The 26,370-nt window shown below is 53.5% G+C and overlaps 2 protein-coding genes, 2 non-coding genes and 1 pseudogene across 4 annotated transcripts; all 5 read left to right on the plus strand.

Annotated features, from left to right (window-relative positions):
* Positions 1-5,890: 5,890 nt before the first annotated feature.
* LOC146009698 (uncharacterized) lies at positions 5,891-21,692 on the plus strand. The gene is made up of 6 exons (XM_083150155.1): positions 5,891-6,678; positions 12,233-12,828; positions 13,039-13,311; positions 13,491-13,549; positions 15,568-15,665; positions 21,593-21,692. Exons 1-6 carry the CDS (start codon positions 5,891-5,893, stop codon positions 21,690-21,692), a joined length of 1,914 nt encoding a protein of 637 aa, XP_083006281.1.
* Positions 17,118-17,312, plus strand: LOC146012628 (U2 spliceosomal RNA). The gene has a single exon (XR_014445768.1). It is a non-coding gene; the product is annotated as a U2 spliceosomal RNA (small nuclear RNA).
* On the plus strand, positions 18,669-18,859 carry LOC146011972 (U2 spliceosomal RNA). Its single transcript, XR_014445150.1, has one exon. It is a non-coding gene; the product is annotated as a U2 spliceosomal RNA (small nuclear RNA).
* LOC146012758 (U2 spliceosomal RNA) lies at positions 20,216-20,355 on the plus strand (annotated as a pseudogene).
* Positions 21,693-22,170: 478 nt separating the features above from the next.
* Positions 22,171-23,601, plus strand: LOC146009699 (uncharacterized). Its single transcript, XM_083150156.1, has 2 exons — positions 22,171-23,116; positions 23,309-23,601. Exons 1-2 carry the CDS (start codon positions 22,171-22,173, stop codon positions 23,599-23,601), a joined length of 1,239 nt encoding a protein of 412 aa, XP_083006282.1.
* The last annotated feature ends 2,769 nt before the right edge of the window (positions 23,602-26,370 follow it).

Genomic DNA, 26,370 nt, shown 5'->3' on the forward strand with positions numbered 1-26,370 from the left:
GAGTCCAGACGCATCGTCTTCCGTTCCAAGGTGGAGAATCTGGAGAAGGGTGAGACGTGTTCTTCCTTCTTTTTCAGGAAACTCCACTCTGGCCATACGCCCCTGACAGAACTGCGTGATGAGAATGGCATCCCCAGACAGGGGAAGGAGGGCGTGATGAAGGTCGTTCGCGACTACTACAGCGACCTCTACTCCCCTAAGACTACAGACACAGATGAGGCGGATAAGTTCCTGTCAGGTATCACTAACACTATTGATCCTGCAGGTAAATCAGCCATGGATGCTCCCTTGGCGTTGGAGGAGGTGCTCTCTGCCGCTAAATCCTTTAGGCAGGGCAGGACTCCGGGCAGTGATGGTCTCCCAGCAGAGCTTTATGTTGCGCTGTGGGATCTCATTGGCCCGGACCTGCTCGAGCTGTACGAGGAGATGGTGGTGGAGGGCAAAATGCCTTCTTCGCTGAGGGAAGGAATGATCACGATCTTGTATAAGCGTAAGGGGGAGAGATGTGACCTGAAAAATTGGCGTCCCATCTCTCTCCTGAACGTGGACTACAAAATCCTCGCCAAGGTACTGGCCAACCGGCTGAAGGCTGTCATTGGGCAGATTGTTCATCCAGACCAAACCTGCGCCATCCCCGGCCGCAGAATCGCAGACAGCCTTGCCCTCCTCAGAGACACGGTCCATTACGTGAAAGACCGTAATGTGTGCACAGCCCTGATCAGTCTTGATCAGGAAAAGGCCTTTGACCGTGTCTCCCATGAGCTGATGGGCAAGGTACTGCGTAAATTTGGTCTGGGTGAGCTGTTCTGTTCGTATGTTAACCTGATGTACCTTGACATTTACAGCTCGGTGTTGGTGAACGGCTGGAAGACTGACCCCTTTTCAGTTATGTCTGGGGTCAGACAAGGCTGCCCTCTTTCACCTCTTCTTTTTGTTTGTGTTATAGAGCTCTTCGCTGTATCCATCAGGCAAAATCAAGAGATCAGAGGGATCACCGCACCGGGTCCAGACCACCCAGAGGCCAAGTGTTCGCTGTACATGGATGACGTCACTGTGTTCTGCGCAGACCAGAGATCGGTGACAGCTCTCGTCCAGACCTGCGAGGACTTCGGCCGTGCTTCAGGAGCAAAGGTTAACCTTGGGAAGTCAGAGGCTATGCTCTTCGGAAAGTGGCACCTGTCATCCTCCGCCCCATTTCCATTCACGGTAAAGCCAGACCTCATCAAGATCCTTGGTGTCTGGTTCGGAGGAGATGGAGCGGCCCTGAAGTGCTGGGATGAAAGACTTGCGACAATGCGTCAGAAACTGGGATTGTGGAGTCTCAGAGACCTTACCATCGAAGGGAAAACACTTGTGCTGCGGAATGAGATTCTTCCTGTTCTTCAGTACACCGCTCAGGCCTGGCCACCTCTGGCGGCGATCTGCAAGGCCATCACACGGGCTGTTTTCCACTTCATCTGGGGCTCCAAAATGGACAGAGTCAAGCGGATTGTTATGTACAAAGATCCCCTCAAAGGTGGCAAAGGCATTCCAGACATTCCAACTATGCTGAGAGCCTTCTTTGCATGTAACTGTATCCGCAGAACTTTGATTGACAATTGTACCGGCTCTGCGGGGAACTCCATGTCCCGCTTCTTCCTCCTACCTATGTGGAGGACCCTTAAATGGGACAAGTGGGACAGCTCCATCCCTTACAACTGGACTACTCCATGGTTCTACCTGGATGTGTCCAAGTTTGTGAGGGAGCACCAACTGGAGGGATTGAAACCCGACTTGTGGAAACCTAAAACTGTCCACAAGCTCATCAGAGCAAAAGACGTCATGGAACCGATTTCAGGGCTCCCTTCAGCAACTGCCAAGTTTGTCTGGGAGTATGTGGCCTCCAAAAGGCTCACAAATAGACACAAAGACATGTCATGGATGGCCATTCAGGGGGGCTTGCCTCACCGGTCATTCATGCACTCCCGAAACTTGTGTAGGTATAGACATTGTCCCTGGTGCTTTGTGCATGAAGAAACCTCCATGCACATCTTCTGGGACTGCACCTACGCACAGTTGTTGTTGGATGCCCTAGAGACTGAATTCAAGGACTCCGTGCCCAGGAACTGTCTTTCATACCTTTCGGTATTGTATGGACTATTCCCGGGCACCCACACATATGGGGCGACCCAGGAAGCCTGGCGCCTTATAAACTGTGTTAAGGACGCTTTGTGGTTTGCCAGAAATCGACTCATATTGAGGAGGGAGAGAATGTCCGTTCAGGACTGCCGCAGGCTGGTTCACAGCCTGCTCAGAGACTATTCCATTCGGGATAGCCCTGAGGAGGAAGAGGACTAAACCCCTTTTCTTCTGGTCCTTTCCCCCTGTTTGGACTGTTTTATAAGACTTTGGGACCGTGGCCCCTTCCCCCTCACTTCACAATGTCTGTTGTTTTGTTGATGTATTTCTATTTATTGCCCTCCCCTTATATATGTCTGTCTGGTCAATAAAGCTTCGGGCATGTGATTCCTCCTCCCCCACCCCCTACCCCCCACACCCATAGTCTTGTATACTGTTGTGTAAATGTTACCGTTAGAATGCATAGTGCATAGTATAGTCTATAGTGTGAGTTTATCTTGTACTGTATTTTATAATATGTACTATACTGTCTGCATGTGTACTGTGTTTTGGCTGTGCTGCGACACGGTATATGTGTGATATTTGTAATCGTCTGTTTTTTGCATTCTTTATGTACAATAAAGACCTGCTTTTTCAATCAAAAAATCTGTTCTTATCAGTTGGGTATGGACTGGCCTCTGGCAGAGAATAGAGAAAGGTGAGACTGAGTAGCTGCTCTGATGGGCGGAGGGTGTGGGACCCCTCTGTTTTTTCCCGGGAGTAGTGAAAAGTCTCACTAAGTATCTTCACCTCTGCCAGTGGTAGGAGGCTCCGTAAACCCACTGGTAGGAGGGGGGGGAGAAACACTGGGCCTAGTAGTTTGACTCTCTTGACGGGGTTTGTAGCCCCCGAAGGATGAGTCAGCGAAAGGCTCAGTCTAGTATCCAATCCCAGGGAGCGGAGAAAGGTTGGGACTGAGTAGATGGCTCCTGTTCCAGAGGTTCGTAGCCTCTGATGGGGAGACCGCGAAAGGCCCAGCTTAGTACCTTAACCCTGGGAGCGGAGAAACACTGGGACTGAGTAGATTGCTCTTCCGGAGGGGGTGCAGCCCCTAAGGGAGTCTTTCGAAAGGCCCAGTGGAGTACCCATTCCCATGCCAGGGGCTGGAAAGTGCCTGCTGCTGAGACGGAGAAACACTTGGTCGGACGCTGACTGGCTGGCTGCCTGGAGTCCGAGGCTGCACTGTGCCCCCGGGGAAACTCGGGGGTGCCGGACATGCACGGGTGATCCCAAGTCACCTTGCACGAATGGCACTTGCACTGCGCACTTCCCTTTAGGTTAGCGCTTCACGTCCTTACCCTGTCCTTTTGGATGGGGTAGGACAATTTTTCACACCCCCCCCCCGGCCTTCTGGCTAGGGCCTTATTCTTTTCTTTTTATGATTTGCACGTTTTGCACTTCACGTTTTTCGTTAGTTTGTCACGTTTTTTCATTTGGGTAGTGCGGCTGTCCCTAACAGGCCTTCCGTTCCCCAAACGTGACTGGGACTCTTCACCTTTTGGGGAGAGTCCCGGTTCCCTCGAGGGCAACCCCGAGCCGCAAGGCGGAGGGAAGCCTAAGCGGGTCTCTCCAAACCTTCGGGTGCGGAGGACCCACCGTCCGAAACCCTTCCGGGGGTGGAGGAAACGCGGGTCCCTCTGAGCTTCGGCGAAGAGGACCCACCGATCCCTTTTTTCCCTTCCTCGGCCTTATGGTTGAGGGGGGTTAGGGGAACCATGGGGCCTTTCTCCTTTGGGAGAGGGCCCACACGTTCGTACGGCTGCCCCCTGTGCACGCGTTTAGTCACGTCACTGGTGGTGGTGGGAGCACACCTCGGGCTCCCTGAGTTTCTTCAAACTCATCTGTTCTTATCAGTTGGGTATGGACTGGCCTCTGGCAGAGAATAGAGAAAGGTGAGACTGAGTAGCTGCTCTGATGGGCGGAGGGTGTGGGACCCCTCTGTTTTTTCCCGGGAGTAGTGAAAAGTCTCACTGAGTATCTTCACCTCTGCCTTTGGTAGGAGGTGTTGTTTCCGTAAATCCACTGGTAAGAGGGGGGGAGAAACACTGGGCCTAGTAGTTTGACTCTCTTGACGGGGTTTGTAGCCCCCGAAGGATGAGTCAGCGAAAGGCTCAGTCTAGTATCCAATCCCAGGGAGCGGAGAAAGGTTGGGACTGAGTAGATGGCTCCTGTTCCAGAGGTTCGTAGCCTCTGATGGGGAGACCGCGAAAGGCCCAGCTTAGTACCTTAACCCTGGGAGCGGAGAAACACTGGGACTGAGTAGATTGCTCTTCCGGAGGGGGTGCAGCCCCTAAGGGAGTCTTTCGAAAGGCCCAGTGGAGTACCCATTCCCATGCCAGGGGCTGGAAAATGCCTGCTGGTGAGACGGAGAAAAGCTTGGTCGGACGCTGAAGGGTCGGCTGCCTGGAGTCCGAGGCTGCACTGTGCCCCCGGGGAAACTCGGGGGTGCCGGACATGCACGGGTGATCCCAAGTCACCTTGCACGAATGGCACTTGCACTGCGCACTTCCCTTTAGGTTAGCGCTTCACGTCCTTACCCTGTCCTTTTGGATGGGGTAGGACAATTTTTCACACCCCCCCCGGCCTTCTGGCTAGGGCCTTATTCTTTTCTTTTTATGATTTGCACGTTTTGCTCCACGTTTTTCGTTAGTTTGTCACGTTTTTTCATTTGGGTAGTGCGGCTGTCCCTAACGGGCCTTCCGTTCCCCAAACGTGACTGGGACTCTTCACCTTCTGGGGAGAGTCCCGGTTCCCTCGAGGGCAACCCCGAGCCGCAAGGCGGAGGGAAGCCTAAGTCGGGTCTCTCCAAAGCACGGGCTGCGGAGGACCCACCGTCCGAAACCCTTCCGGGGGTGGAGGAAAAGCGGGTCTCTCTAAGCTTCGGCGAAGAGGACCCACCGATCCCTTTTTTCCCTTCCTTGGCCTTATGGTTGAGGGGGGTTAGGGGAACCATGGGGCCTTTCTCCTTTGGGAGAGGGCCACACGTTCGTACGGCTGCCCCCTGTGCACGCGTTTAGTCACGTCACTGGTGGTGGTGGGAGCACACCTCGGGCTCCCTGAGTTTCTTCAAACTCATCTGTTCTTATCAGTTTATTCTGAGAGGCAGCTCTGCTCCTTGTTTCTTGGACCGACAACGGTCCTTCTCAGGGCTACCGCTGCCAGGCCGAGAAGAGCGAATTGAGCGAAGACGTCGAGACTGCAAGGAGGAGAAGACATCGCTGAAGAGGGAGAAGCCGGAGAAGACTGAGGCTCAGACTTGCTCTGCTGCCCTCCGAAGCGACTGCCGACCCCCCCCCCTCTCGACGCCGAGGAAGAAGCTCCGCCCCCGACTGCGAGGAGAGGAGGATTTCGCCTGAAGAGGAGATCAACGCACCCTAGCCACCTGGGAGAGGCAGACTTTTTTGCTCTGCCCTCTCGAAGCCTTGCAGCACTCCCGAGCTGCCTAGGAGGGTCAGACTTTTCTGCTCTGCCCTCTGAAGCCTCCACCGCTCCGGAGCCGCCGCCGAGGGTCAGACTTTCTGCTCTGCCCTCCGAAGCTCTGCAACGCTCCCCAGCCTCCGTGGAGGATTAGACTTGCTTTGCTCTGCCCTCTGAAGCCGTGCATCGCTCTCTAGCCTCCTTGGAGGGTTAGACTTGTGTTGCTCTGCCCTCTGAAGCGACCCCCTCACCTCCTCCTCTCGTCGCCGGAGAAGACCCTTTGCCTCGACTTCAGCTGCCCCGAGAAGCCGGAAGGATGGCCACCGCCTCCACTTCGGCCCCCCTCGCTGGGAGGAAGCCCGGGAAGAAGGGTAAGTCACCGGCCGAATGTCCGACCGTCTCTGCTGGCCCCTGCTCCACTACCCCTTCTACGACACCACCAACGGTGCCCGACCAGGACCATTCCAAAGGCCTCCCAGCCCTGGAGCCCTGGATGAGGCAGACCGTGGTGTTGAAGTTTAAGGAGTCGGATGGACAGGTGCCGGACATGTCGATCGACACCTTCGGCAAGAAGATGGTTCTCGACCAGGGATTCACGAGGGCTGAAACACTCAGCATTCAGAATTACCTGAAGGGGATCTTCTACGTCACCTTCACCTCCATTGCCATCTGTAAGAGGTACTGGGAGGCAGTGAAAGCGGCGAGACCCGAATCCCCTCTCTCTCGCTTTGTGGGCAACTGCCCTATCCAAAGGGAGGAGAGGCGGGTGACGGTTTCAATGCGCAGCCCTCACACGCCAGCCGGAGACATTGCCACATTTCTGGGCCGATTCTGCACGGTCGTGAGGAACCCCACAAGGATCATGACCGATGATGGATTCTGGTCCACGAAGTGGGCAGTGATCGTCCGGCTGCACAAGGACACCTCGTGCCCAGAAGGAGTAAAGCACCTTCCACAGTGCTTCTCCCTGGGGGGAACAGCAGGACTTCTCCATTACTCTGACCAGCCGCGCAACTGCAGGAAGTGCAGCGGGAAGGATCACATGGCGAAGGACTGCAAGGTCCTGGCCTGCAAACATTGTCACATGGCTGGTCATGAGACAAAGTATTGCCCCACGAAGATGACCTGCCACCTGTGCGGCAAAGTGGAGCACGTCTACCGGGACTGTCCCGACAGAGTGAGATCCTACGCCGCAGCAGTATCGGGTGTGGTAGCCCCTGCCAAGGTACCACCCAAGCCTGCACAGAGGAAGCAGATCCAGCAGAAACAAGGCGGTAAGAAACCTTCCCCTCCCCCCACCATTCCTAACCCTCCTCCCCTCCCTCCCACTGTGACAGCAACCCCCACCCCGGCTGCTCGCACCACCCCTCCTCCCTCACCCTCCCGACCTGTGATCCAACCCACCCTTCTTCCCACCACCCCCTCTCGCCCCGTCCCTGTCCCTCTCCTCTCCGAGGAAGAGTTTCCACCACTTGCCCATGCAGGAAATGTACAGCCGAGAAGGAAGAGGAAGGAGTTAGACAGCCCAGCTGCTGACCCAGAATCCTCCAAGAAAGCGGCAGTCGAATCGGTCGAGCCAGACCAGGACTCCCTCACCCTCGAGGAGGAGATGGAGGCATATGCAGAGGTCTTCGAGGAGAGTGGGGTGCCTGAGCTTGACAGCCTCAACAACATCGACCAACTGCTCAACAACATCGAGACACCCCAGCAGGGAGATCCGGTGGCCGACCCAGAGGAAGCACCTCCCGATGGGAGTGGTAAAGTATACGTATCGCCACAGTAACCTTTTTCTCTTAACAAATGGTAGCTTTTAATCTTTTTACCATTAATGTAAGGAGCATTAAGGATAAGAACAGACGTCAATCTATTTTTACCTTTCTTGACACTCAGAAATGTGATGTGTATATGTTGCAGGAATGCTCTCTCCCTTTCTCCAGGTCCTACAGGCACCTGGCCCGGCAGTGGTCCCATGGTCCATCCTACTGGTCCGGTGGAGGTGAGTGCAGGTCTGCAGGGGTAGCAATTCTTATTAGGGGCAGCCTCTTCACGTTAGATTCTGTTCAGGAGTTTGTCTGCGGCAGATTGCTCGTCGTAGATGGGTCCTGGGCAGGTGAGCCTATCAGGCTAATCTGCGTGTATGCTTCACCCTTTAAGAATGAGCGTTTGGAATTATTCCAGACCCTGCGGACCCAGCTCGCCACCACCAGGGCTGTAGTGATGGCCGGGGACTTCAACTGCCCGATTGAAGGGGATGGTCGAAGCACCTGCAACTCTGCGAAGCTGGACATCACGTCCAACCTGCTCAGGGAAATGGTGGCCGAAGCATCACTGCGGGACGCTGTGGGCTCCATGGGGGCTGGCTCCGTGAATTTCACGTGGAGCCGCCCCGATGGCTCCGTGCGTTCCCGCATTGACTTTGTGTTCACATCCCGGGCAGTGCAGCAGGTTAGGCATTCTATGGTTCCCTGCTTCTTCTCTGACCACAGGGCCATTCTCTTCCAAGGGGTTCTGGGCCATGGTTTTCCATCTGGCCCAGGCTCCTGGAAGTTGAACTGTGCCTTACTGGAAAGGGAGGAAGTACTGGCTGAGCTTAAGGATGCCTACATCACATGGAAGAATGACAAATGTTATTTTGACTGTATGTCTGATTGGTGGGAATATGCCAAATCTAACATCCGCAGTTTCTTTCAGGCTAAAGGGCGTATCCAGGCATGCGACCGTAAGAGGAACCTCAGAAAACTGCAGCGTGAGCTCCAGTCCCTGGTGGACCTCCAGCGGTGCGGCTGGGACGTGAAGGACGACCTGGACGAGACCAAAAAGAGCCTGAAAAGGCACTTTGAGGAGGAGTCCAGACGCATCGTCTTCCGTTCCAAGGTGGAGAATCTGGAGAAGGGTGAGACGTGTTCTTCCTTCTTTTTCAGGAAACTCCACTCTGGCCATACGCCCCTGACAGAACTGCGTGATGAGAATGGCATCCCCAGACAGGGGAAGGAGGGCGTGATGAAGGTCGTTCGCGACTACTACAGCGACCTCTACTCCCCTAAGACTACAGACACAGATGAGGCGGATAGGTTCCTGTCAGGTATCACTAACACTATTGATCCTGCAGGTAAATCAGCCATGGACGCTCCCCTGGCGTTGGAGGAGGTGCTCTCTGCCGCTAAATCCTTTAGGCAGGGCAGGACTCCGGGAAGTGATGGTCTCCCAGCAGAGCTTTATGTCGCGCTGTGGGATCTCATTGGCCCGGACCTGCTCGAGCTGTACGAGGAGATGGTGGTGGAGGGCAAAATGCCTCCTTCGCTGAGGGAAGGAATGATCACGATCTTGTATAAGCGTAAGGGGGAGAGATGTGACCTGAAAAACTGGCGTCCCATCTCTCTTCTGAACGTGGATTACAAGATCCTCGCCAAGGTACTGGCCAACCGGCTGAAGGCTGTCATTGGGCAGATCGTTCATCCAGACCAAACCTGCGCCATTCCCGGCCGCAGAATCGCAGACAGCCTTGCCCTCCTCAGAGACATGGTCCATTACGTGAAAGACCGTAATGTGTGCACAGCCCTGATCAGTCTTGATCAGGAAAAGGCCTTTGACCGTGTCTCCCATGAGCTGATGGGCAAGGTACTGCGTAAATTTGGTCTGGGTGAGCTGTTCTGTTCTTATGTTAACCTGATGTACCTTGACATTTACAGCTCGGTGTTGGTGAACGGCTGGAAGACTGACCCCTTCTCAGTTCTGTCTGGGGTCAGACAAGGCTGCCCTCTTTCACCTCTTCTTTTTGTTTGTGTTATAGAGCTCTTCGCTGTATCCATCAGGCAAAATCAAGAGATCAGAGGGATCACCGCACCGGGTCCAGACCACCCAGAGGCCAAGTGTTCGCTGTACATGGATGACGTCACTGTGTTCTGCGCAGACCAGAGATCGGTGACAGCTCTCGTCCAGACCTGCGAGGACTTCGGCCGTGCTTCAGGAGCAAAGGTTAACCTTGGGAAGTCAGAGGCTATGCTCTTCGGAAAGTGGCACCTGTCATCCTCCGCCCCATTTCCCTTCACGGTAAAGCCAGACCTCATCAAGATCCTTGGTGTCTGGTTCGGAGGAGATGGAGCGGCCCTGAAGTGCTGGGATGAAAGACTTGCGACAATGCGTCAGAAACTGGGATTGTGGAGTCTCAGAGACCTTACCATCGAAGGGAAAACACTTGTGCTGCGGAATGAGATTCTTCCTGTTCTTCAGTACACCGCCCAGGCCTGGCCACCTCTGGCGGCGATCTGCAAGGCCATCACACGGGCTGTTTTCCACTTCATCTGGGGCTCCAAAATGGACAGAGTCAAGCGGACTGTTATGTACAAAGATCCCCTCAAAGGTGGCAAAGGCATTCCAGACATTCCAACTATGCTGAGAGCCTTCTTTGCATGTAACTGTATCCGCAGAACTTTGATAGACAATTGTGCCGGCTCTGCGGGGAACTCCATGTCCCGCTTCTTCCTCCTACCAATGTGGAGGACCCTTAAATGGGACAAGTGGGACAGCTCCATCCCTTACAACTGGACTACTCCATGGTTCTACCTGGATGTGTCCAAGTTTGTGAGGGAGCACCAACTGGAGGGATTGAAACCCGACTTGTGGAAACCTAAAACTGTCCACAAGCTCATCAGAGCCAAAGACGTCATGGAACCGATTTCAGGGCTCCCTTCAGCAACTGCCAAGTTTGTCTGGGAGTATGTGGCCTCCAAAAGGCTCACAAATAGACACAAAGACTTGTCATGGATGGCCATTCAGGGGGGCTTACCTCACCGGTCATTCATGCACTCCCGAAACTTGTGTAGGTATAGACATTGTCCCTGGTGCTTTGTGCATGAAGAAACCTCCATGCACATCTTCTGGGACTGCACCTACGCACAGTTGTTGTTGGATGCCCTAGAGACTGAATTCAAGGACTCCGTGCCCAGGAACTGTCTTTCATACCTTTCGGTATTGTATGGACTATTCCCGGGCACCCACACGTATGGGGCGACCCAGGAAGCCTGGCGCCTTATAAACTGTGTTAAGGACGCTTTGTGGTTTGCCAGAAATCGACTCATATTGAGGAGGGAGAGAATGTCCGTTCAGGACTGCCGCAGGCTGGTTCACAGCCTGCTCAGAGACTATTCCATTCGGGATAGCCCTGAGGAAGAAGAGGACTAAACCCCTCTTCTTCTGGTCCTTTCCCCTTGTTTGGACTGTTTTATAAGACTTTGGGACCGTGGCCCCTTCCCCCTCACTTCACAATGTCAGTTGTTTTGTTGATGTATTTCTATTTATTGCCCGCCCCTTATATATGTCTGTCTGGTCAATAAAGCTTTGGGCATGTGATTCCTCCTCCCCCACCCCCTACCCTCCACACCCATAGTCTTGTATACTGTTGTGTAAATGTTACCGTTAGAATGCATAGTGCATAGTATAGTCTATAGTGTGAGTTTATCTTGTACTGTATTTTATAATATGTACTATACTGTCTGCATGTGTACTGTGTTTTGGCTGTGCTGCGACACGGTATATGTGTGATATTTGTTATCGTCTGTTTTTTGCATTCTTTATGTACAATAAAGACCTGCTTTTTCAATCAAAAAATCTGTTCTTATCAGTTTATTCTGAGAGGCAGCTCTGCTCCTTGTTTCTTGGACCGACAACGGTCCTTCTCAGGGCTACCGCTGCCAGGCCGAGAAGAGCGAATTGAGCGAAGACGTCGAGACTGCGAGGAGGAGAAAACATCGCCAGAAGAGGGAGAAGCCGGAGAAGACTGAGGCTCAGACTTGCTCTGCTGCCCTCCGAAGCGACTGCCGACCCCTCCTCCTCTCGACGCCGAGGAAGAAGCTCCGCCCCCGACTGCGAGGAGAAGAGGATTTCGCCAGAAGAGGAGATCAACGCACCCTAGCCACCTGGGAGAGGCAGACTTTTTTGCTCTGCCCTCTCGAAGCCTTGCAGCACTCCCGAGCTGCCTAGGAGGGTCAGACTTTTCTGCTCTGCCCTCTGAAGCCTCCACCGCTCCGGAGCCGCCGCCGAGGGTCAGACTTTCTGCTCTGCCCTCCGAAGCTCTGCAACGCTCCCCAGCCTCCGTGGAGGGTTAGACTTGCTTTGCTCTGCCCTCTGAAGCCGTGCATCGCTCTCTAGCCTCCTTGGAGGGTTAGACTTGTGTTGCTCTGCCCTCTGAAGCGACCCCTTCATCTCCTCCTTTCGACGCCGGAGGAGACCCTTTGCCCCGACTTCAGCTGCCCCGAGAAACCGGAAGGATGGCCACAGCTGCTCCAGCCCTGGTGCCGGCCTCAGCCTCCACTCCGGCCCTCCTCGCTGGGAGGAAGAAGCCCGGGAAGAAGGGTAAGTCACCGGCCGAAGGTCCGACCGTCTCGGCTGGCCCCTGCTCCACTGCCCCTTCTACGACACCACCAACGGTGCCCGACCAGGACCATTCCAAAGGCCTCCCAGCCCTGGAGCCCTGGATGAGGCAGACCGTGGTGTTGAAGTTTAAGGAGTCGGATGGACAGGTGCCGGACATGTCGATCGACACCTTCGGCAAGAAGATGGTTCTCGACCAGGGATTCACGAAGGCTGAAACACTCAGCATTCAGAATTACCTGAAGGGGATCTTCTACGTCACCTTCACCTCCATTGCCATCTGTAAGAGGTACTGGGAGGCAGTGAAAGCGGCGAGACCCGAATCCCCTCTCTCTCGCTTTGTGGGCAACTGCCCTATCCAAAGGGAGGAGAGGCGGGTGACGGTTTCAATGCGCAGCCCTCACACGCCAGCCGGAGACATTGCCACATTTCTGGGCCGATTCTGCACGGTCGTGAGGAACCCCACAAGGATCATGACCGATGATGGATTCTGGTCCACGAAGTGGGCAGTGATCGTCCGGCTGCACAAGGACACCTCGTGCCCAGAAGGAGTAAAGCACCTTCCACAGTGCTTCTCCCTGGGGGGAACAGCAGGACTTCTCCATTACTCTGACCAGCCGCGCAACTGCAGGAAGTGCAGCGGGAAGGATCACATGGCGAAGGACTGCAAGGTCTCGGCCTGCAAACATTGTCACATGGCTGGTCATGAGACAAAGGATTGCCCCACGAGGATGACCTGCCACCTGTGCGGCAACACGGAACACGTCTACCGGGACTGTCCCGACAGAGTGAGATCCTACGCCGCAGCAGTATCGGGTGTGGTCGCCCCTGTCAAGGTACCACCCAAGCCTGCACAGAAGAAGCAGATCCAGCAGAAACAAGGCGGTAAGAAACCTTCCCCTCCCCCCACCATCCCTAACCCTCCTCCCCTCCCTCCCACTGTGACAGCAACCCCCACCCCGGCTGTTCGCACCACCCCCCCTCCCTCACCCTCCCGACCTGTGATCAAACCAACCCTTCCTCCCACTACCCCCTCTATCCCACCCCCTGTCCCTCTCCTCTCCGAGGAAGAGTTTCCACCACTTGCCCCTGCAGGAAATGTACAACCGAGAAGGAAGAGGAAGGAGTTGGACAGCCCAGCTGCCGACCCAGAATCTTCAAAAAAAGCAGCAGTGGAATCGATCGAGCCAGTCCAGGGCTCCCTCACCCTCGAGGAGGAGATGGAGGCCTATGTAGAGGTCTTGGAGGAGAGCGGAGTACCTGAGCTCAACAGCCTGTGTGAGATCGACGAAATACTTGACTGCATCCAGACACCCCAACAAGGAGATCCGGCTGCAGATCCTGATGAAACGCCTCCCGATGGGAGTGGTAATGTAAACGTACAATGACCCTGCCTTTCCCTCTTAACAAATGGTAGCTTTTAATCTTTTTACCATTAATGTAAGGAGCGTTAAGGATAAGAACAGACGTCAATCTATTTTTACCTTTCTTGACACTCAGAAATGTGATGTGTATATGTTGCAGGAATGCTCTCTCCCTTTCTCCAGGTCCTATAGGCATCTGGCTCGGCAGTGGTCCCATGGTCCGTCCTACTGGTCCGGTGGAGGTGAGTGCAGGTCTGCAGGGGTAGCCATTCTTATCAGGGGTAGCCTCTTCACGTTGGATTCTGTTCAGGAGCTTGTCTGCGGCAGATTAATCGTCGTAGACGGCTCCTGGGCAGGCGAGCCCATCAGGCTTATCTGCGTGTATGCTTCACCTTTTAAGAATGAGCGTTTGGAATTATTCCAGACTCTGCGGACCCAGCTCGCCACCACCAGGGCTGTAGTGATGGCCGGGGACTTCAACTGCCCGATTGAAGGGGATGGACGAAGCACCTGCAACTCTGCAAAGCTGGACGTCACGTCCAATCTGCTCAGGGAAATGGTGGCCGAAGCATCACTGCGGGACGCTGTGGGCTCCATGGGGGCTGGCTCCGTGAATTTCACGTGGAGCCGCCCCGATGGCTCCGTGCGTTCCCGCATTGACTTTGTGTTCACATCCCGGGCAGTGCAGCAGGTTAGGAATTCTATGGTTCCCTGCTTCTTCTCTGACCACAGGGCCATTCTCTTCCAAGGGGTTCTGGGCCATGGTTTTCCATCTGGCCCAGGCTCCTGGAAGTTGAACTGTGCCTTACTGGAAAGGGAGGAAGTACTGGCTGAGCTTAAGGATGCCTACATCACATGGAAGAATGACAAATGTTATTTTGACTGTATGTCTGATTGGTGGGAATATGCCAAATCTAACATCCGCAGTTTCTTTCAGGCTAAAGGACGTATCCAGGCATGCGACCGTAAGAGGAACCTCAGAAAACTGCAGCGTGAGCTCCAGTCCCTGGTGGACCTCCAGCGGTGCGGCTGGGACGTGAAGGACGACCTGGACGAGACCAAAAAGAGCCTGAAAAGGCACTTTGAGGAAGAGTCCAGACGCATCGTCTTCCGTTCCAAGGTGGAGAATCTGGAGAAGGGTGAGACGTGTTCTTCCTTCTTTTTCAGGAAACTCCACTCTGGCCATACGCCCCTGACAGAGCTGCGTGATGAGAATGGCATCCCCAGACAGGGGAAGGAGGGCGTGATGAAGGTCGTTCGCGACTACTACAGCGACCTCTACTCCCCTAAGACTACAGACACAGATGAGGCGGATAAGTTCCTGTCAGGTATCACTAACACTATTGATCCTGCAGGTAAATCAGCCATGGATGCTCCCTTGGCGTTGGAGGAGGTGCTCTCTGCCGCTAAATCCTTTAGGCAGGGCAGGACTCCGGGCAGTGATGGTCTCCCAGCAGAGCTTTATGTTGCGCTGTGGGATCTCATTGGCCCGGACCTGCTCGAGCTGTACGAGGAGATGGTGGTGGAGGGCAAAATGCCTTCTTCGCTGAGGGAAGGAATGATCACGATCTTGTATAAGCGTAAGGGGGAGAGATGTGACCTGAAAAATTGGCGTCCCATCTCTCTTCTGAACGTGGACTACAAAATCCTCGCCAAGGTACTGGCCAACCGGCTGAAGGCTGTCATTGGGCAGATCGTTCACCCAGACCAAACCTGCGCCATTCCCGGCCGCAGAATCGCAGACAGCCTTGCCCTCCTCAGAGACACGGTCCATTACGTGAAAGACCGTAATGTGTGCACAGCCCTGATCAGTCTTGATCAGGAAAAGGCCTTTGACCGTGTCTCCCATGAGCTGATGGGCAAGGTACTGCGTAAATTTGGTCTGGGTGAGCTGTTCTGTTCGTATGTTAACCTGATGTACCTTGACATTTACAGCTCGGTGTTGGTGAACGGCTGGAAGACTGACCCCTTTTCAGTTATGTCTGGGGTCAGACAAGGCTGCCCTCTTTCACCTCTTCTTTTTGTTTGTGTTATAGAGCTCTTCGCTGTATCCATCAGGCAAAATCAAGAGATCAGAGGGATCACCGCACCGGGTCCAGACCACCCAGAGGCCAAGTGTTCGCTGTACATGGATGACGTCACTGTGTTCTGCGCAGACCAGAGATCGGTGACAGCTCTCGTCCAGACCTGCGAGGACTTCGGCCGTGCTTCAGGAGCAAAGGTTAACCTTGGGAAGTCAGAGGCTATGCTCTTCGGAAAGTGGCACCTGTCATCCTCCGCCCCATTTCCATTCACGGTAAAGCCAGACCTCATCAAGATCCTTGGTGTCTGGTTCGGAGGAGATGGAGCGGCCCTGAAGTGCTGGGATGAAAGACTTGCGACAATGCGTCAGAAACTGGGATTGTGGAGTCTCAGAGACCTTACCATCGAAGGGAAAACACTTGTGCTGCGGAATGAGATTCTTCCTGTTCTTCAGTACACCGCCCAGGCCTGGCCACCTCTGGCGGCGATCTGCAAGGCCATCACACGGGCTGTTTTCCACTTCATCTGGGGCTCCAAAATGGACAGAGTCAAGCGGATTGTTATGTACAAAGATCCCCTCAAAGGTGGCAAAGGCATTCCAGACATTCCAACTATGCTGAGAGCCTTCTTTGCATGTAACTGTATCCGCAGAACTTTGATCGACAATTGTACCGGCTCTGCGGGGAACTCCATGTCCCGCTTCTTCCTCCTACCTATGTGGAGGACCCTTAAATGGGACAAGTGGGACAGCTCCATCCCTTACAACTGGACTACTCCATGGTTCTACCTGGATGTGTCCAAGTTTGTGAGGGAGCACCAACTGGAGGGATTGAAACCCGACTTGTGGAAACCTAAAACTGTCCACAAGCTCATCAGAGCAAAAGACGTCATGGAACCGATTTCAGGGCTCCCTTCAGCAACTGCCAAGTTTGTCTGGGAGTATGTGGCCTCCAAAAGGCTCACAAATAGACACAAAGACATGTCATGGATGGCCATTCAGGGGGGCTTGCCTCACCGGTCATTCATGCACTCCCGAAACTTGTGTAGGTATAGACATTGTCCCTGGTGCTTTGTGCATGAAGAAACCTCCATGCACATCTTCTGGGACTGCACCTACGCACAGTTGTTGTTGGATGCCCTAGAGACTGAATTCAAGGACTCCGTGCCCAGGAACTGTCTTTCATACCTTTCGGTATTGTATGGACTATTCCCGGGCACCCACACATATGGGGCGACCCAGGAAGCCTGGCGCCTTATAAACTGTGTTAAGGACGCTTTGTGGTTTGCCAGAAATCGACTCATATTGAGGAGGGAGAGAATGTCCGTTCAGGACTGCCGCAGGCTGGTTCACAGCCTGCTCAGAGACTATTCCATTCGGGATAGCCCTGAGGAGGAAGAGGACTAAACCCCTTTTCTTCTGGTCCTTTCCCCCCGTTTGGACCGTTTTATAAGACTTTGGGACCGTGGCCCCTTCCCCCTCACTTCACAATGTCTGTTGTTTTGTTGATGTATTTCTATTTATTGCCCTCCCCTTATATATGTCTGTCTGGTCAATAAAGCTTCGGGCATGTGATTCCTCCTCCCCCACCCCCTACCCTCCACACCCATAGTCTTGTATACTGTTGTGTAAATGTTACCGTTAGAATGCATAGTGCATAGTATAGTCTATAGTGTGAGTTTATCTTGTACTGTATTTTATAATATGTACTATACTGTCTGCATGTGTACTGTGTTTTGGCTGTGCTGCGACACGGTATATGTGTGATATTTGTTATCGTCTGTTTTTTGCTTTCTTTATGTACAATAAAGACCTGCTTTTTCAATCAAAAATCTGTTCTTATCAGTTTAATATCTGATACGCCCCCTATCTGGGGGCCATATATTAAATGGATTTTTAGAACAGGGAGATGGAAGAAGAGCTTGCTCTGTCCACTCCACGCATTGACCTGGTATTGCAGTACTTCCAGGACCGGTGCACCTTCCTAATCTGTTATCCAAAAAAAGACTATTTCCATTCCTGGCACTTGATTTGGAGTATCAATTGTTTGTGCACCTTTGTATTTAGAAATGCATGCATTTGCTGCTTCAAGGTTTAACCCTTGTGCATAAATACTTTCAAATCCTGCCTCAGTGTATCATTTTGTGACTATTTCTTGACTCCTTGAATTGTACTTTCTGGAATCGAGGCAGTTAATTACTTGACGTGACACTACACTTGATATCAGCATATGCGGCCTAGCCAAAAGACCGGAAGCCTGCCTAAATTAAAGGACTTATCAATCGCTGCGACCTCCCAATAAATATGCAAACGCTATGTGACTTACCTACGATCTTACCACGGAAACATCAACTGGATCAAAGCAATGGAATTTTTGGACCCCCTCCCTCTCGATTTGAAATGGCTTGTTTTTTTTTTTTTTTTTTTTGATCTCTTATATTTTTTTTTCTTTTCTTTTTGCGCTCTCTTTTCTCTCTCTTTTGTTTTGGGAATTTTTTTTCCTCTTTATTCTCTTTTGTTTTGGGAATTTTTTTTCCTCTTCCATTTTTTTCCAAGCCCAACAATTGATGATCATTGAGAGGGGGATTTAGAAAAAGTATCACTTACCTTCTTCGGACCATCATTTGGGTGGTAACTGCCAATAAAAGAAAACATTGGCCCACCCAGCTCACCTACACATGACTGTCCTGTCTGCCTGTCTGTTCCAAGTGACTGTCTGGCTGTCAGGTTCCGCCGGATTCCGAGTGAGCAGCTTGTGATGTCATAGAGGGCAGATTGTGATGTCACACAAAGGGTCCTGCCACATGAATGCCTGTCCATCTGACTGTCTACTACTACTGCTGCTGAATGGGCTCAAAACAGGAAAGCCGTCATTGCACCTGATTGTGCAAGATTCCTCCTTCTCCTCTGCAGCAGCTAGCTGATTGATTTACTCAGCAGCAGTTCGTCAGGGACACAGGCATGCAGCAGCAAAGAGCGAGGAGACAGCTGGCTGCTGCTGCTTGCCTGTTGGTCGTCTGCCTAGTGGGTGTGTGTCTGTTGACGCGACGTCAACAGACGGGGCGGAGCACATGCAAATTTGGCCTCCTACCCAGCTGAGGCACCCTGCCCGCCCGCCGACGACCTAATCACAAAATCAGTTGGATGGCTACTCGTCCTCCGGTCCCTGTCCAGCACTTCAAGTCCTATTCATACCTGCCGTACAGCCTGGTATCTTTCAGACTGCAACGTCAAAGAAGTGATGTGTGTGTGTTAGATGTGTCCGTGGTGCTGATCTCTTCTCCACCAGTGTTGGTGGCCGAATTCCGGTTTGCGCGCTTTGCTGGGACCCCATTCGGGTTATCGCTTCTCGGCCTTTTGGCTAAGATCAAGTGTAGTATCTGTTCTTATCAGTTTAATATCTGATACGCCCCCTATCTGGGGGCCATATATTAAATGGATTTTTAGAACAGGGAGATGGAAGAAGAGCTTGCTCTGTCCACTCCACGCATTGACCTGGTATTGCAGTACTTCCAGGACCGGTGCACCTTCCTAATCTGTTATCCAAAAAAAGACTATTTCCATTCCTGGCACTTGATTTGGAGTATCAATTGTTTGTGCACCTTTGTATTTAGAAATGCATGCATTTGCTGCTTCAAGGTTTAACCCTTGTGCATAAATACTTTCAAATCCTGCCTCAGTGTATCATTTTGTGACTATTTCTTGACTCCTTGAATTGTACTTTCTGGAATCGAGGCAGTTAATTACTTGACGTGACACTACACTTGATATCAGCATATGCGGCCTAGCCAAAAGACCGGAAGCCTGCCTAAATTAAAGGACTTATCAATCGCTGCGACCTCCCAATAAATATGCAAACGCTATGTGACTTACCTACGATCTTACCACGGAAACATCAACTGGATCAAAGCAATGGAATTTTTGGACCCCCTCCCTCTCGATTTGAAATGGCTTGTTTTTTTTTTTTTTTTTCTTGATCTCTTATATTTTTTTTTCTTTTCTTTTTGCGCTCTCTTTTCTCTCTCTTTTGTTTTGGGAATTTTTTTTCCTCTTTATTCTCTTTTGTTTTGGGAATTTTTTTTCCTCTTCCATTTTTTTCCAAGCCCAACAATTGATGATCATTGAGAGGGGGATTTAGAAAAAGTATCACTTACCTTCTTCGGACCATCATTTGGGTGGTAACTGCCAATAAAAGAAAACATTGGCCCACCCAGCTCACCTACACATGACTGTCCTGTCTGCCTGTCTGTTCCAAGTGACTGTCTGGCTGTCAGGTTCCGCCGGATTCCGAGTGAGCAGCTTGTGATGTCATAGAGGGCAGATTGTGATGTCACACAAAGGGTCCTGCCACATGAATGCCTGTCCATCTGACTGTCTACTACTACTGCTGCTGAATGGGCTCAAAACAGGAAAGCCGTCATTGCACCTGATTGTGCAAGATTCCTCCTTCTCCTCTGCAGCAGCTAGCTGATTGATTTACTCAGCAGCAGTTCGTCAGGGACACAGGCATGCAGCAGCAAAGAGCGAGGAGACAGCTGGCTGCTGCTGCTTGCCTGTTGGTCGTCTGCCTAGTGGGTGTGTGTCTGTTGACGCGACGTCAACAGACGGGGCGGAGCACATGCAAATTTGGCCTCCTACCCAGCTGAGGCACCCTGCCCGCCCGCCGACGACCTAATCACAAAATCAGTTGGATGGCTACTCGTCCTCCGGTCCCTGTCCAGCACTTCAAGTCCTATTCATACCTGCCGTACAGCCTGGTATCTTTCAGACTGCAACGTCAAAGAAGTGATGTGTGTGTGTTAGATGTGTCCGTGGTGCTGATCTCTTCTCCACCAGTGTTGGTGGCCGAATTCCGGTTTGCGCGCTTTGCTGGGACCCCATTCGGGTTATCGCTTCTCGGCCTTTTGGCTAAGATCAAGTGTAGTATCTGTTCTTATCAGTTGGGTCTGGACCGCCCCCTGGCAGAGAATAGAGAAAGCAGTACCGTAGCATCTTGTTACTGGGCCTGAGGGCAGCAAACAACCTCATGTCCTGGGCGAGTGCTAGGAATGGCTTTCTCGATGCCCTGCTAGGGAGGGAATACCATTCTTTACCTGGTAGGGAGGGGAGAAGCATCGGTGCTTTGAGATGGGGCTCTTGTGCAGGGGTTTTTGCCTCTGTGGGAGAGTCACTCGAAAAGCCCGGTCTAGTATCCACTCCCAGGAAGAAGGGAAAAGCTGGGACCGAGTAGATTGCTCTCTGGTCCGGGGGTAACATGTCGCCCTCGGCCAGAGAGACAGCGAAAAGCCCAGCCCAGTACTCAATCCCTGGGAGAGGTGAAACGTCGGGACTGAGTAGGTGGTTTCTTCTTCCTCAGGTGGTCTATTTGGGCCTCTGCGGGGGAGACTCACCGAAAAAGCCCGGTGGAGTATCCATTCCCATGCCGGGGGTCGGAAAGGGCCCACTGGCTGAGCGGAGAAACACTTGGTCGGACGCTGACTGGCTGGCTGCTTGGAGTCCGAGGCTGCACTGTGCCCCCGGGGAAACTCGGGGGTGCCGAACATGCACGGGTGATCCCAAAATCACCATGCACTAGTATGGCACTAGCACTGCGCACTTTCCCTCTAGGTATGCGCTTCACGTCCTTACCTCGTCCTTTTGGATGAGGTAGGACAATTTTTCACACCCCCACCCTGGCCTTCTGGCTAGGGTCCTATATTATTTATTTCTCTTCCCTCTCTCACGTTTGTCACTTTTCACGTTCCTTGTATTTTTTTGTAGTTTGTCACGTTTTTTTGGGTAGTGTGGTCGACCCTTCTGGGCCTTCCATTTCCCCAATGTGCCGAAGCTCTCGCCTTTTGGGGAGAGCTTCGGTCCCCCCCGAGGACGACCCCGAGCCGCAAGGCGGAGGGAAGTCCACTGCGGGTCTCTCCAAAGCATGGGCTGCGGAGGACCCACCGTCCTAACCCTTTCGGGGGTTGAGGAATGAGGGTCTCTCTAAGCTTCGGCGAAGAGGACCCACCGTTCCCTATTTTCCCCTCTTCGGCCTTATGGTTGAGAGGGGTTAGGGGAAAAACGGGGCCCTGTCTCTTCGGAGACGGACCCATTTCGATCGCACGGCCTCCTTTGCACGTGTTTAGGCACAGCACTGGTGGTGGGGAGCACACCTCGGGCTCCTGAGTTTTTTATAAAAAAAAAAAAAAAAAAAAAAAAATCTGTTCTTATCAGTTTACTCTGAGAGGCAGCTCTGCTCCTTGTTTCTTGGACCGACAACGGTCCTTCTCAGGGCTACCGCTGCTGGCCGAGAGAGCGAAAGAGCGAAGACGTCGAGACTGCGAGGAGGAGAAGACATCGCTGAAGAGGGAGAAGCCGGCGAAGAAGACTGAGGGTCAGACTTGTCTGCTCTGCCCTCCGAAGCGACTGCCGACCCCTCCGCCTCTCGACGCCGAGGAAGAAGCTCCGCCCCCGACTGCGAGGAGAAGAGGATTTCGCCTGAGGAGGGAGATCAACGCACCCTAGCCACCTGGGAGAGGCAGACTTGTTTGCTCTGCCCTCTCGAAGCCTTGCAGCACTCCCGAGCTGCCTAGGAGGGTCAGACTTTTCTGCTCTGCCCTCTGAAGCCTCCACCGCTCCGGAGCCGCCGCCGAGGGTCAGACTTTCTGCTCTGCCCTCCGAAGCTCTGCAACGCTCCCCAGCCTCCGTGGAGGGTTAGACTTGCTTTGCTCTGCCCTCTGAAGCCGTGCATCGCTCTCTAGCCACCTTGGAGGGTTAGACTTGTGTTGCTCTGCCCTCTGAAGAGATCTCCTCCTTCACCTCCTGCCGGGGTCCCGGAAAAGACCCTTTTTGCCCCGAGAAGCCGGAAGGATGGCCACAGCCTCCGCTCCAGCCCCCCTCGCTGGGAAGAAGGGCAAGTCCCCAGCCGAAACCCCAGCAGATGTGGCCGGCCCCAGCTCCTGCCCCCCTTCAGGAACACCACCAGCGGTGCCCGCCAGGGATTGCTCCAAGGCTACCCCAGCCCTGGAACCCTGGATGAGACAGACCGTGGTGATGAAGCTGAAGGAGGTGGACGTACGGGTGCCAGACCTTTCGCTGGTGCAATTCGGCAAGATGATGGTCCTGGACCAAGGATTCTCGGCCCCCGAAGTCCTCAGCACCCAGACCTTCATCAAGGGGATCTTTTACGTCACCTTCGCCACCATTGCCATCTGCAAGAGGTATTGGGAGGCGGTGAAAGCGGCGAAGCCTGATTCCCCTCTCTCTCGCTTTGTGGGCAACTGCCCTATCCAAAGAGAGGAGAGGCGGTTGATGGTTTCAATGCGAAGTCCACATGTGCCTGCCAAAGACATCGTCACGTTCCTGAGCAGATCCTGCACGGTCATCAGGGACCCCACAAGGGTCCTGCTGAGCAACGGGCTCTGGGACGGAAAGTGGTCGGTGGTGGTCAGGCTCCACAAGGACACTTCGTGCCCAGACGGAGTCAAGCACCTCAAACAGTGCTTCTCCCTGGGGGGAACCGCTGGACTCATCTACTACGCGGATCAACCACGCACCTGTCGAAAGTGCAGTGGGAAAGACCACGTGGGAAGAGAGTGCAAGGTCTCGGCATGCAAGTTCTGTCACGTGGCCGGCCACGAGACAAAGGACTGCCCCACGAAGCTCGTCTGCAACCTGTGCGGCAAAGGAGACCACCTCTACAAGGCATGCCCTGACAGAGCGAGGTCCTACGCCGCAGCAGTGAAGGGAGCTACCCCCATGGTGCCTCCCCAGCCGGTACAGAAGCAGCCAAAGCCGAAGCCGCAGAAACAAGGTGGTAAGAAACCCTCCCCTGCCCCGGTCATCCCCACCCCTCCTCCCCTACCTCCCTCTGTGACAGCACCCCCCTCCACTGCTGCTCACCCCCCTCCCTCACCCTCCCGACCTCCTGCCCAACCCACCCCTCTTCCCTCCACCCCATCTGCCCCTCCCCTCTCCGAGGAGGAGTTTCCACCCCTTGCCCCTGCAGGCCCGACTACGCTGAGACGGAAGAGGAAGGTGTTGGAGAGCCCCGCTGCCGACCCGGAAACTTCCAAAAAGGCAGCAGTTGAGTTGGTGGAACCACCCCAGCCCCCCCCCTCCCTCGAGGAGGAGATGGCGGCCTTGGTGGAATGTTACGACGAGTTCGGGGCGACTGAACTCGTCTGCGACAGCGACATCGACCAGCTGCTTGGCATTACGGAACCAACCCATGAAGGAGATCCAGCTGCAGAGCCGGACGCTGCGCCCCCTGATGGGAGTGGTAACGTAAACGTATCGTAACCTAACCTGCCCTTTCTCTTAACAGATGGTAGCTTTTAATATTCTTACCATTAATGTGAGGAGCATTAAGGATAAGGCTAGGAGACAGTCTGTTTTTACTTTCCTTGACTATCAGAAATGTGATGTTTACATGTTGCAGGAATGCTCTCTCCCTTTCTCCAGGTCATACAAGCACCTGGCCCGGCAGTGGTCCCATGGCCCGTCCTACTGGTCCGGTGGAGGTGAGTGTAAGTCTGCAGGGGTAGCTATTCTGATCAGGGGGAGCCTCTTCACGCTGGATTCTGTTCAGGAGCTTGTCTGCGGCAGGTTACTTGTCGTAGACGGCTCCTGGGCAGGTGAGCCTATCAGGCTTATCTGCGTGTACGCTTCACCTATCAAGAATGAGCGTTTGGAATTATTCCAGACCCTGCGGACCCAGCTCGCCACCACCAGGGCTGTAGTGATGGCTGGAGACTTCAACTGCCCGATCGAAGGGGATGGACGAAGCACCTGCAACTCTGCGAAGTTGGACATCACGTCCAATCTGCTCCGGGAAATGGTGGCCGAAGCGTCACTGCGGGACGCTGTGGGCTCCATGGGGGGAGGCTCCGTGAATTTCACGTGGAGCCGCCCCGATGGCTCTGTGCGTTCCCGCATTGACTTCGTGTTCACCTCCCGGGCAGTGCAGCAGGTTAGGCATTCTATGGTTCCCTGCTTCTTCTCTGACCACAGGGCCATTCTCTTCCAAGGTATCCTGGGCCATGGTTTTCCACCTGGCCCAGGCTCCTGGAAGTTGAACTGTGCACTGCTGGAAAAGGAGGAGGTATTGGCTGAACTTAAGGATGCCTACATCACATGGAAAAATGACAAATGTTATTTTGACTGTATGTCTGACTGGTGGGAATATGCCAAATCTAACATCCGCAGTTTCTTTCAGGTCAAAGGGCGTATCCAGGCATGCGACCGTAAGAGGAACCTCAGAAATCTGCAGCGTGAGCTCCAGTCCCTGGTGGACCTCCAGCGGTGCGGCTGGGACGTGAAGGACGACCTGGATGAGACCAAAAAGAGCCTGAAAAGGCACTTTGAGGAGGAGTCCAGACGTATCGTCTTCCGTTCCAAGGTGGAGAATCTGGAGAAGGGTGAGAAGTGTTCTTCTTTCTTTTTCAGGAAACTCCACTCTGGCCACACGCCCCTGACCGAGCTGCGAGATGAGAATGGCATTCCCAGACAGGGGAAGGAGGGCGTGATGAAGGTCGCCCGCGACTACTACAGCGACCTCTACTCCCCTAAGACGACTGACAACGACATGGCCGACAAGTTCCTGTCAGGTATCACTAACCCTATTGATCCTGCAGGCAGATCGGCGCTGGACGCTCCCCTGACGCTGGAGGAGGTATTATCTGCCACCAAATCCTTTAGGCAAGGCAGGACTCCAGGTAACGATGGTCTCCCAGCTGAGCTCTATGTAGCGCTGTGGGATCTAATCGGCCCGGACCTGCTCGAGCTGTATGAGGAGATGGTGGTGGAGGGAAAAATGCCTCCTTCGCTGAGGGAAGGGATGATCACGATCTTGTATAAGCGGAAGGGGGAGAGATGTGAGCTGAAAAATTGGAGGCCCATCTCTCTTCTGAACGTGGACTACAAGATCCTCGCCAAGGTACTGGCCAACAGGCTGAAGGCTGTCATCGGACAGATTGTTCATCCGGATCAGACCTGTGGTATTCCGGGCCGCAGGATCGCAGACAGCCTTGCCCTCCTCAGGGACACGGTCCATTACGTGAAAGATCGTAATGTGCGCACGGCCCTGATCAGTCTTGATCAGGAAAAGGCCTTTGACCGTGTCTCTCATGAGCTGATGGGTAAGGTGCTGCGAAAATTTGGTCTTGGTGAATTGTTTTGTTCGTATGTTAACCTTATGTACCTCGATATCCACAGCACGGTGTTGGTGAACGGCTGGAAGACTGACCCCTTTCCGGTTCTCTCTGGGGTCAGACAAGGCTGCCCTCTTTCACCTCTTCTTTTTGTTTGTGTTATAGAGCTCCTGGCCCTATCCATCAGACAGAATCCAGAGATTAGAGGGATCACCGCACCAGGTCCAGACCACCCAGTGGCCAAGTGCTCGCTGTACATGGACGACGTCACTGTCTTCTGCGCGGATCATCGCTCGGTGGCAGCACTCGTCCAGACCTGTGAGGACTTCGGCCGTGCTTCGGGGGCAAAAGTCAACTGCGGGAAGTCAGAGGCCATGCTCTTCGGAAAGTGGCACCTGTCATCCTCGGCTCCTTTCCCATTTACCGTCAAACCGGACCTCATCAAAATTCTGGGGGTCTGGTTCGGTGATGATGGAGCCGCCCGGAAGTGCTGGGATGAGAAACTTGCAACAGTGAGACAGAAAATTGGACTGTGGAGCCTCAGAGACCTTTCCATCGAAGGGAAAGCCCTTGTGCTGCGGAACGAGATTCTTCCCGTCCTGCAGTACACAGCCCAGGCCTGGCCGCCGCCCACTGCGGTCTGCAAGGCCATTACCCGGGCCACTTTCCACTTCATCTGGGGCTCCAAAATGGACAGAGTGAAGCGGAGCATTATGTACAAGGATCCCCTCAAAGGTGGCAAAGGCATTCCAGACATTCCAACTATGCTGAGAGCCTTCTTTGTATGTACTTGCATCCGCAGAACTTTGATTGAAAATTGTGCCGGCTCTGCAGGGAACTCCATGTCCCGCTTCTTCCTCCTGCCTTTGTGGAGGACCCTTAAATGGGACAAGTGGGACAGCTCCATCCCTTACAACTG

This window comes from Crinia signifera, chromosome 6, assembly GCF_055691185.1.
Source record: "Crinia signifera chromosome 6, ASM5569118v1, whole genome shotgun sequence".
In the NCBI taxonomy this organism is placed as follows: domain Eukaryota; kingdom Metazoa; phylum Chordata; class Amphibia; order Anura; family Myobatrachidae; genus Crinia; species Crinia signifera.

Bases quoted from the DNA above. Each gene is read 5' to 3' on its own strand.
- LOC146009698 (XM_083150155.1), top strand. From the start codon at position 5,891: ATGGCCACCGCCTCCACTTCGGCCCCCCTCGCTGGGAGGAAGCCCGGG. The intron at 6,679-12,232 runs GTATTGCCCCAC...CATCTGTAAGAG, and splicing joins ATGGCTGGTCATGAGACAAA to GTACTGGGAGGCAGTGAAAG. The intron at 15,666-21,592 runs GTGCTGGGATGA...GGTCCTTCTCAG, and splicing joins GGAGATGGAGCGGCCCTGAA to GGCTACCGCTGCTGGCCGAG.
- LOC146009699 (XM_083150156.1), top strand. From the start codon at position 22,171: ATGGCCACAGCCTCCGCTCCAGCCCCCCTCGCTGGGAAGAAGGGCAAG. The intron at 23,117-23,308 runs GTAAGAAACCCT...TTGCCCCTGCAG, and splicing joins GAAGCCGCAGAAACAAGGTG to GCCCGACTACGCTGAGACGG.